The sequence below is a fragment of the Manihot esculenta genome, chromosome 13 (assembly GCF_001659605.2).
Source record: "Manihot esculenta cultivar AM560-2 chromosome 13, M.esculenta_v8, whole genome shotgun sequence".
NCBI classification, from domain to species: domain Eukaryota; kingdom Viridiplantae; phylum Streptophyta; class Magnoliopsida; order Malpighiales; family Euphorbiaceae; genus Manihot; species Manihot esculenta.
Genome location: NC_035173.2, coordinates 5,082,735 through 5,094,986, shown reverse-complemented (window position 1 = coordinate 5,094,986; position 12,252 = coordinate 5,082,735). Strand labels below are relative to the sequence as shown.

At 28.6% G+C, this 12,252-nt stretch overlaps 2 protein-coding genes across 2 annotated transcripts; both read left to right on the top strand.

The window, feature by feature from the left end:
* The first annotated feature begins 4,840 nt into the window (after positions 1 to 4,840).
* LOC122721548 (glycine-rich protein 5-like) lies at positions 4,841 to 5,425 on the top strand. The gene has a single exon (XM_043949468.1). It carries the CDS (start codon positions 4,882 to 4,884, stop codon positions 5,227 to 5,229), a length of 348 nt encoding a protein of 115 aa, XP_043805403.1. The 5' UTR covers positions 4,841 to 4,881; the 3' UTR covers positions 5,230 to 5,425.
* A 153-nt stretch (positions 5,426 to 5,578) lies between these two features.
* On the top strand, positions 5,579 to 6,140 carry LOC110630105 (glycine-rich protein 5). Its single transcript, XM_021777423.2, has one exon. It carries the CDS (start codon positions 5,681 to 5,683, stop codon positions 5,960 to 5,962), a length of 282 nt encoding a protein of 93 aa, XP_021633115.2. The 5' UTR covers positions 5,579 to 5,680; the 3' UTR covers positions 5,963 to 6,140.
* Positions 6,141 to 12,252: the final 6,112 nt, after the last annotated feature.

The window sequence follows — 12,252 nt, the reverse complement described above, 5'->3', positions numbered from 1 at the left end:
CTCTATGGACCTTGATGTTTATTAAGATTGTATTTGGGTCTGTCAGAAGCTTATTTTTCATTAAAAAAAAAAATTAAAAGTGTAAATCAAACAAGAGACATATTTGCACTTTCTTAAAGTAATATTTCCTCAGTTTACTTAGGGCAAACCAAACACGCTATCATTGTTTGTACGTATGTTTGTCCTTCTATCTGACTGGGCCAGTGTGGGCAAGAAAATATTTAGCATCAGTTGCTATCATGGCTTTAAATTTTAAGGCCGAAGGTTGTAAATGGTAACAGCTGGATTCTTTGATTCGTCAGCTTAATTTGATGACTCCAAAGGAAACCCACATGACGAATGCAATTGCTTGCTCTCTCTGCTGCTGTTTCCATTCCCCCTCTTAGCTCACCTTTGTCAATATTAATTAATTTAACCTTTTCAGAGAAATATTTCATCGATCAGAAAATTGATGCAATTATACCCCATGATTGGCTCAGGAACCAAATGAAGCCCAAGCCCTAAAACCACAAAACCCTAATTACTGATTCAATTAATAGTTAGTATTAATATATAGTCATAATTAGAGATATAAATGGATAAAATATCTCTAAAAATTAAATTATTTGAATTCAAATTCAATTTACATTAATAATATCAATATCGAATTCATCTTAAATTTAATTAAAAATTAATATAAATGATCTAAACCCATCATAAAATCGATCGATTGGTATTAACCGAATACAATCCAAATCCATTTAAACTCATATATTTTAATTAATAATTTATATAAGAAATATTTTTCATTAATAACTTTCGTTTAATAATTTAATATTTTTAAAAAAATATTTAAATTTTAATTTATAAATAAAAATATATAAAAAATTTTATAAATATTATTATAAAATATATAGTTTTATATTAAATTAATTATTTATATAAATGGGTTCGAGTAGTGGATAATCCTATAAATAAAACTCAAATCCGACTCAAACCCATTATAAATATTATTTTTAAAATCAAATTTATTTCAAATTTGATTATAACTATCACAATTTACCATTGAATCGGATATCAAAAAATACTTATTGCTGATCATATAATTACCACCCAATAATTAAGTAGAACAGTGAATTGTAGCCAGATGACATATATATATATACTCTCATTAATTCATCTAACCAATTTGTAGCAGTTGATAATTGCATTATTAATCCTATAGACTATTATAACTAGTCATGATTATTATTATTTTTTCATTCTATAATTTTTATCTATTTTACTTTTTTATATATATATTAAGAAAAGATAATTCTTTTTATTAATTTTTTAATTATTCTCATTTTAAATATCTTAAATTTTATTAAATATTACTATAAAAAAAGACAGTGACGAGAATTTTCGTTGCTGATAGTGTAAAATCTGTCACAGAAAATATCAGCAATAAATTTTCGATTGATCAAAATCCATCCATCGCTTAAAATTTTATTGCTAACATTTCCAACGGATTTGATCCGCCATGTGAAATTTTTCTAACGGATTTCATATGGGACAATTCGTTGGAAAATTTAGCGACAACTCTTCCATCACTAATTCTATCGAAAAAATAAGACGCTTTTAATTATGATTTCGTTGAAAATTTATCGCAAAAAAATAGCGACGGCTTATGGCAAATCCATCGGAAAAAATCAATTTTTTCAATAAAATTTATAACTAAATTTATTTATTTATTCTCAAATATATTTTATTATTCATATAATCTAAAGATAATACATAAATAATTATGATATATCAATTATAATAATTTTGATGAACACAAATAAATTATAGCTATTATTAAAATCCAATAGTCCATATAAAACATCTAATGTTTATAAAAAAAATAAAGTATGATTACATCTTGAAACTAAATTTAGTTTGGACATCAACTATACATATAAGAGACTCTTTACTTTTCTCATTATTGCTACAACATTCTCTTGTCGCGACATTTGTATTTTTTACCAAATAATGTTAAAGTATAAATACCAAATAAGGAAAGAAAGCTTTTGTTTGATTCAAGTTGACCTTTAAATTAAAATTTTATGCAATTTTTAATAAAAGAAACTTGAATAAATCAGAATCGGAAATTGCTAATTGAAAAGGGATGAGCATTCGGTCGGTTCGGTTCAAAACCGAACCGAACCGAATAAACCGAAAACCAAAATTTTAGTGTTTATGAAAATCGAACCGAACCGATTTTGGTCAGAAACCGAATCGAACCGAACCGGTCTGATTCGATTCGATTCGATTCGGTTCGGTTCGGTTTGTTCGCTTTCGATTTTTAATAATTTTTTTTTATTTTTTACACTTTATTTTTAGTATTTTAAAATTTAATTAAAATTTTTTAATTTTAATATGATTTAATTTCTCTATATTATTAAAAAAACATATTATTATACTAATCAGTTCGGTTCAATTTTTTCGGTTTTTTTCTGATCAAAACCGAACCGAACCAAAATAACTAAAATTTCTAAAATTAAAAACCGAACCGAACCAAAATATATAAAAACCGAACCAAATTTTCAAATCGATTCGGTTCGATCGGTTTTTTCGATTTGAACCGAATACTGCTCCCCCTAAATTGAATATCATCTCTAATTTGCATTTGGCACCCTACTGGGAAAGAAAGTAAAGATGGAAAATCAAAATTGCAAGATTTTGACCGTAATATCTTTACAATTTATTTTTGATGAATTTAAAAAACAAAAGATCATAGTCTCACAACTCGATATTCTTTGAAGGCTAGAACACTTAAAGCAACAACAAAAATCTCTACTAGGTGATAAAATTCATTTTGCAACTTAAGCTTGTACATCACCATGACTAAATCTACTTCCAACCTTCACAATATAATCCAACAAATCCAAAATTGCAGAATTCAATGGTTTCTGGATTAAGAAAGACGAGTTGTCCCATTTCTCTAATCAATAGAAGATAGAGTGCATCAAAATATCTGACAGAAAATAGAAATTTTAATTTGTTTTTTCATTTAAAAAAACTTGTAAGATAAATATAGTTCTGTTTTTTCACAAATGATTCAGCATTTAACAATCAGATTGTTAAAAGTAGTGATTACTTTGCTCACAGTATATTTTTCTGTCAAAACAAATTCAGTTTAAATAAAATTAACTTGAATAAATTCTCAGAGGCTATGGTTGGAATTGGTAACCTAAAGCAATACTCACGTAAACGACATCGTTTATTAATTAGTAACGACTGCTTAAGCCAAGAATTATATTAAATAGAGGATTAAGTAAATTCACATTTATGCCATAAGGGTATTTCCCCAACATAAACGCCTTAAACAGTAATATAATTTTTTTTTTTGTAATTTTTTTTTACACATAGAAAGTTATATTAGAAAATTAATAACGGAAATAGTATAAAAATGCAAATTTTTAATAAATTAAATTAATCAAATGAAACTTAACAAATACATTTTGGATAAATTCTAATTTTAAAAATGTTTCCAATCAGCTGTTTTGATTTTATTTTTTATAGGACATATTACCATTTTATAATTTATTAATTATAAATTTTTAAAATTAAAATTTTTACATCAATAAATTATTTAAAATTAAAATTTTTACATCAATAAATTATTTAAAATTAAAATGTATAATATATAAATTAAAAATATTATAAATAATAACTAAACTAATTATAATATTCATTGTTATATTGTAAAAATTATATATGTGAATAAAAAATAATTATATTTTAATTATTACATGCATTGTATAATAAATTAATAATTTTGATGTACACTTTTATTAAACACTTAAATATATTATATTAGCCGTTAGCAATGATAATCAGCTAACTGCAAACAGCTATCAACTATTTATAATGATTATTTATTATATTTAATAATTAAACTAAATAGATTTTAAATATTAAAATACTTTCAATGAATGTTTGCTATATATAAAATTTAAAATAAAAATATCAAATCACTGGTGGTAACACCAAGTAAATTAGGTAAAATTTATTACTTCATATTTAATGTAGAGCAAGTTGTCGCTTAATCTATTTCCTTCCAAAGTAACGGTGGGTAGTTGTGAACTGATAACTGAACCTGCTAGCTTTAACCTAGGAGAAAATTTTTCATGTGGTGGAGATCATAGTAAGCAATTGTGTGGTAAGACGAATAAGGAGTTTGAGTAGTTGAGACAGCAGTTAAAAGCTCAGCAAACTTTCTGACAAAACATTTAACTCCGGTCCGGCCACCCTCACAGCGACTTCACGGCCATAACCTCTCTCTCATGTCAGAAAGCAAGCTGTCATCGTTTTACTACAGCCTCTCTCTCTCTCGGGTCTCTGCATGTGATAAAACATGGCCATGGGACAGCTCAAGTTCCGCGAACGTATAGGGTTATCGAGAGATACCTCTTCCCCTTTTTATTTTCCAATATCACTAAATTATTATAGTTTATAGAAATTATTTTTATAATTAATTAGTAAAATAAATAAAAGGGCAATATAAAAAATGAAAAATTACACTTATATATCTAGTAAACACTGAAATATGCGTTAAGATTAATCAAACAAATTTAAAGATGAAAATTAAATTTAAATCTACGGTGGACATATTTGCCCTAATTCTGTTTCTTCCACAATCACTATAAGAAATATTTTTTTAGTCTTCCTTTTCTTTCAGGGTGTGTTAAGATCTCCATCATAAATTGTTCAGACAAAATTCATCTACCTCCATTCTTGCAGAAGCAAGCTACATGTGGGTTCATTCAATGCATTTAATACAAAGAACTGTCCCCCACAACTGTATCTCCCTTATAAAAGGAGCACCAATCCATGGCTCTAGTCTATGTAGCAGCATCCACTGAGGAAGACAGAGAGATGGCGAGATGGTTCTGCATGCTTCTTGTTTTTCTAGTATTTGCTCTTGCAAGTGCTAGAAATGTCCCTAAAGACGCCGGTCTCCAAGGCCAGAAGAATTTCTTCGCATTTGGTGGCGTAGGTGGCTTTGCTGGGGTTGGTTCCGGTATTGGAGGTGGTGGGTTTCCCAGTCTCGGCGGTGGTGATGGTGGAATTGGAGGACTGGGTGGTGGATCTGGGCTCGGTGGAGGAGGTGGCTTGGGTGGCTTCCCAGGTAGCGGTGGAGGTCTAGGTGGCGGCATTGGTGGAGGAATTGGCGGTGGTAAAGGAGATTGTGGTGATGGTGGTTCTGGTCTTCTTCATCCTTGATTTCTTCACGGTGTTTATGTTGGCTGTGCTTCTTACGTTATTGGGTGGAACAGTAATGTACTTATGTTAGTTATTTGCGGTTGTCTTCCATGTTAAAGAGTTAGGTGTTCTATATTTTTTAGTTAACCGCAATATGATGTTATTACTTCCTAAAAAATAACGTATCTAATTATTCTGTGAGTTTTTTTTTTTTTCATAATGTCGTTTTCTTAATTAATTTGAATTTTTTTAGATAAAAATTTTATATAATATAAAAATAAATAACAAAAGGGATTGAGAGAATGATATAAAAGATTGAGGTAAAAAAAAAAACTAGGAAAATTTAAGAGAGCAGCACCCTGAACTGCATTTAACTCCATTTACTGCCGCCACGACTCCCCAACGACCCTTTAGAAGTCACAGAGTCTCTTTGACCACGTTGAATACGCCACAATAAGATTACGTGAGAGAGATGCAAATCAATGCTAGAGACGTACCTAGCGTAAAAACTACTGTTTCCACGCCCAAAGATTCTGGTCTAAATGATCAAAAGAACTTCGTCACTTTCGGTGATGTTGGTGGCTTTGCTGGCCTTGGAGGGTTTGGTGGAGTTGGTGGTGGAAGTGGATTAGGTGGTGCAACTGGACTAGGTGAACCTGGAGGCTTGGGTGGTGGCGATCGTGGTCTGGGTTGCCTTGGTGGTGGTGTAGGCGGTGGAGTTCGGGGTGGATCAGGCGTTATTCCATGCCCCTGAAGCATCGGTTCATCTTTGATCTTTAAAAGACCAGTATTTGTTGAAGAAAGAGTTGTAGTTTATGGCTGTTAAGTTCGTTGTTGGAGTGTTTGGTAATTGGTCTTATTATATTCATGTTTGTCTTGTAAGCGTCGTGTTTGAGTGGATAATATTTACAAAACTTTGATTGGCCAATTTATTATGTATTCGTCTTTTCTTCTCAATTTTTTTTTTAAAACGAGAATTAAGAACAGATGAATGATATCTTATATTTATTTAAATATATTTTAATTTATTTTTAAATATTTTAATTAAATTTTAAAATATTAAAAGTAAAATTAAAAATAAAAAAATTTAATCGCACTAAACTGAATTAAATCAAAACCATTCAATTAGATTAATAGTTAAAGTCATATTAAAATATGATTAGCAAAAAGAAAAGTAGAAATGGAATAGAACTCTTTTGTAAAAACACATTGGTTGAATCCAAATCAAAATAGAATAAAATAAATATAATTGTAAAATATTCAATAGAAATGGAAAATAGTAATCAGGAATGAAAGTTAAATTAAATGTAACGAAGAAGGAGATGTGAATAATGAAAATAGTAACAATTTTAGGTATTTTTATAAATACAAAAATTGAATATGTACTTTTTGATTGTCGTATTAGGATTGTAAAATTATGAAAATTAACTTTTGATATATGTAGAATTAAATTTAAAAATGATTAGAATTTTAATTTCAATTAATTAAATAGGCTTATATTTTTCATAAATAATATAAAAATATAAATCACCATGACGAACATTAAATTAATAGCAAAATATTTTACAGAAATATTAATTTTACTATTATATAAACTAATATATAATAATAATATTAAATATTATTATTATTGATGCATACAAAAATTATAGATATTAGTAAAAAATTACTTTTAAAAGCAATATTTGTTGTTGCTAATAATTTTTTTAATGGTAATAATAATTTTATTTAAAATATTTATAGTCATAATTTTATAATAACACCATGCAATAATCATATTTTGTTATTATATTTATAATAAGTGACAGATTTAAAAATTTAAATTATAGAGCTCAATTTAATTTATTTGTAAAATTTTTAAATTTATTCATTTTATAATTTTTTTTATTGATATAGATATTAAAAATAAAATTTTCAAGTTGGAAGTCAAAATAATCGAAAAAAATTTATATTTATAAAATTTTATAAATTAAATGAATTTTTTCATTTAATTATTTTAAATTTAAATAGTTTAACATATTATCCACATAAATACTATTTAATTTTATCCATATTTATAATTTATTTTTTAAATAAAGTTAATCCAATAACTTATTAAATTTATTTTTTTCTATATCTAAATAATTTATGAAAATATTAAATAATCTAATTGTTACTTATATTATGTTTTAAAAAAAATTTAAAATTTATTTTTTTATAAATTTAAATAATTTAATATATAATTTCAATCGTATAAATAAAAATAGCTATTATTAATTATTATTAAAAAGTGATTGTAAATAATAAAATTTACTTGTTTATTTCTATATTAAAATTATACGAGTAGTGAAGTAGAAATATCTATATATTTTATAAAATTAAGTTATTTAGTAATTTATTAAAAAATTATTAGTAAATTTATTTAAATTTTAATAAAAAAAACTAAATAGTATAGATATTTAAATTTGTATGTATTAAATAAATAATATGTGTATTTAAAACTATATAGATTAAAAATATAAATATTCAATAAAGGTTATTGGTAATAAACTAATAAATTTTAAAAAAATTTAGAAACTTAATAATAATTTTCTCTCATTTATTTAGAGTTTAAAAAAATTACCTAAACATACCTAGATAATTTAAAAAATTTTAGGAAACCATATTAATAAATACTAAATAATATATATATTTAAAATTATATAGATTAAAAATATAAAATTTCAATACAAATTAATGGTATAATTTTCAAATAGGGATAAACTAATAAATTTTTTAAAGATTTAAGGACTTAATAATAATTTTTTCTTTTTAATTTAGAATTCAAGAAAAATTACCTAAATACATCTTAATAATTTAAAAAATTTCAGAGTCCACATTAATGAGTACTAAATAATATATATTTAAAATTACATGAATTAAAAATATAAATATTCAATATAGTGTAAAAAATAAAATTGGATAATAATTTTAAAATATTTAAAAAATAATAAATAAAAATTATATAAAAAAATAATATTGACTGTCCTAGAGCAAGGGAGGACATTGTGCTCCTGTAATTATTTAAAAAAAAAAATGTATTGCTAACTTAAACTTACTGTATAAAAATCTACAAAAATAGTATTTAGAAATGTTTAAAACAATAACTATAAGTTTGGAAATTACTTTGCTTCTCCTCCTTTATTTTTCAGGCCAGTTGATCTTCTAGATCTTTTTAGTAAATCAATAATAAATGAGTAATTTCTTAAAAAGAAGCATTCTTTTTGTAATTTAAAATTTAATGAAAATTGTATCTAATTAGTGTATTATTAAAATTCTTATTTATTTATAAATTTTTTATTTTATATATATACACATTAATATTTTTTTAAAGGGAAAGAACGTGTTTCATTTCTCAACTAAATAAAGAAGACAAAGAAAATGGGACAGTGTTCCATACATGAAAGTTAGTAAAATGGAAAGATGCTCTAGCCAGGAGATGAGGACCTTCGACAATCTGACTTTTAATCTATTAATGCAAATATCTCCGAAAATAATTTTACAATCCAAAATAATTAAACTAAATATAGAATTACCCAAATTAAAAAATTTTAATGAGAAAAATAAAATTTGAGAATCAATAAAAATGCCGCCTCTATCTATCAGAAAGATTATCTTTGATAAAGAGAAAGCCATCATGAAGAGTAAGAGTTTCAACAATCGATGCATCCAAGTTGTCTGCAGAAAAACTAGAAACTGTAGGCAAGAAACTATCCTCTCCATCTTCAATAAGCAAACCAAAACCCACCATATGAGAAAATTCAAAAATAGCTCCATCCACATACGCTTGCCAATCTTGAAAATCATTAATAACCAATGGGTGACGATAATGATTATTTGACAATGAAAAGATTGATTGAGAGCTTGAAGAAAAATTTCTTTGAACTTACCCAGGAGTAATAGTAAAATCGGTCACCGTTGGAGACACGGCCACATGCACATAGGTGACCCCAACATAAGAAGAAGACTACTTATGTAAATATCTACCCGTGTTACTATAAATATCAGATGGACGATACCACTTATTTTATCAAATAAAATCATTATGAGAGTTCCAAATTTTCCAAACAATCACAGTGAAGAGAGAAACTAGTTCCTTCGAATTAAATTGAAGAACCTGCATAAAGCAATATTGAAAAGAAAGATTAGGCATAAAAATAAAATTTTCAAGCCTCCAAACCTCTGTAGCCCGAACATGATGAACAAGATTATGGACCACCGTCTCATCCATATCACAAAAAGGACACTTAACATCAAGAGGTACACCTCTGCTTCTCAATCTCTCTATAGACGGTAAAACATTGCGAAGAGCTCTCTAATAAAAATCTCGAAGCTTAGGCGCCACATCCACCTTCCAAATACCTCTCCAAAAGTCTCCATCTAAAATCTAAGGCCTTTTATTTAACAACCTCATACAAACCCAATAAGCTGATTTAACACTATAAAAATCTCTTTTCTCAAAAAACCACACAAGAGCATCCTTTCTATCATATAAATTAAGGGGAATGCTAGAGATAATGCTAATATCATGAACCGAGAAAAGCTCTATAATCTTTGCCATATTCCACGCTCTTCATTCCTCAATAATCAGGTCCTTGACCCGCATATCCTCATTAATAAACATCAAACCATCATCTACTAAAAAAGAGTCAACTTTAAAAAGGCATGGGTCATGAGCAACTCTAATATTTTCTCCATTCCCAACGCGCCAAAGAACTCCTTGCTTTAGAACTCTAATAGAAAACACAATACTCTTCCAAATAAGAAAAGGATTATTACCTAGTTGAGCATCAAGAAAATACCTCTGTTGAAAATATTTAGCTTTAAAGTCTTTAAAAAGAAGAATATGAGGCTCGGTAAGCAACCACCACCCTTCTCCTTTCATACCACACATTCTCTCTCAAGACAACCAATGCAAACCTCTACCCCGATTCTTCTTAGCACCCCACCAAAATCTATTCATTATGAAGACCATCACATAAGGAAGTAGGCAATAAGAACATACTCATACAATAAGAGGGAATAGTTTGACAAACATATTTGATAAGAATCTCCTTACCTGCTCGTGAAAGAAATCTATTCGCCCAAATATTTAATCTCTTCCACAACTTATCCTTTAAAAAACTAAAAATTTGTTTAGTGTTACGCTCGACCAATGAGGGCAAACCCAAATAGTTACTACCAATAAGAGAATTACTAACTCTCAAGATCGAAGAAACCACATCTTTATCTTCTCATTTGACATTAAGACTGAAGAAAATGCCCGATTTATTAAAATTCACATATTGACCTGAAGTCTGCTCATACTCTTTTAAGATATTCTTTATTCTTTCAGACTCCATCCTGCTAGCATTAAAGAAGAATAAACCCGATTTATTAAAATTCACATATTGACCCGAAATCTGCTCATACTCTCTTAAGAGGTTCTTTATTCTTTCAAACTCCATCCTGCTAGCATTAAAGAAGAATAAAGAATCATTGGCAAAAAGCAAATGCAAGACCCTTGGGCATCTAACGTCAGCACGAGAGCCATGAACCCAACCCCTCCTCTCAGCTTTCAATAACAAAACAGATAAACCTTCCGCATAAAGTAAAAATAAATAAGGAGAGATTGGACCTCCCTGTCTTAAACCTCTACCTGGGACAATTGGTCCAACACTTCTACCATTAATCAGAATAGAGTACTGCACTTCCTTAACACACATCATCATCCAAACCCACCCATTTTGTCGAAAAGCCCAAACGCAACATCATAGCCTCCAGAAACTCCCAACTCACTCTATCATATCCTTTAGTAATGTCCAATTTCAAAGCACAAAAACTTGTCTGACCACGCTTTTTATTTTTCATGTAATGAATAGTTTCGAAAGTCACAAGAAAATTATATATGATTAACCTACCCGGGACAAAAGCTGGTTGTCTCTCAAAAATAATATGAGGGAGGATTTTTTTGAGTTGATTAGCCAAAATTTTAGAGCAAATATTATAAAGGACATTGCATAAAGCAATGGGCCTAAAATCCTTAAGGCTTAAGTCAATTTTTGCAACCAGTAACAACATCTTTCCCAATTATATGCCAAAACTTCTGAAAGAAAGCCGGATTTGGGCCTGGAGCTTTGTCAGAATGCATGCTAAAAGCTGCACTTTTGGAAACAAGAGTTGTTAACATCTCATTATCAACACTAGAAACCCGACCAGGAACTAACCCCAACAAACGATCACCATTGGTAGGTTCTACTTGAAGAACTCGAGAAAAATAATCAAAGGCCAGCTGTTGAAGACCTGTAGCATCAGTTACCCAAGAACCAGTATCGTATTACGACGTCTTCTACCTTTAACTTGACTCTGGAAAAACTTTGAATTTCTATCTCCATGCTTGAACCAAAATTGTTTAGCTAGTTGGTGCCGTCGAAGATCTTCCTAAGCTAGTAAATTTGAAAATTCATCACGAACAACATTGAACTCCAAATCACTTCTACTAACTTGACAGTTTTTTAAGGTTCTCGAGAGATGAGATTTCTTTTTCCAAAAAAACTTATTACGCCCATTGGGAAAGTCGATCAACACAACTAGTCAGTCTATTCATGACATCAATATCCGGACAATCATAACCCCAACCTTCTTTAACCACCTGTTCCATCTCACCATCAACTAACTAAGCATTATCAAAGCGAAAAGTTCTAAAAGGCCTCCTGTCATTTTGAGCAACCATATTAATAAGAAGAGGTTTGTGATCGGACTTGGGTGATGTACGAACCGATAATAAAGCATTAGGAAAAATATCAGACCACTCCCTATTAGCCATTGCCCTGTCAAGTTTTTCCTTGAACCAAACCAGCCTATTTTTTAAGCACACCCAAGTGAATTTTGAACCTACCGAGGGCAAATCGCATAAACCATAGTCATTTAAGCAATCCCTGAAGCCATTGAAAAGGAAATTAGAATGCGAGCAACCACCAACTTTCTCATCATCTGAAGCAAGATCATTATAATCTCCCATATAAAGCCATGGCAAGTCACTTTTAA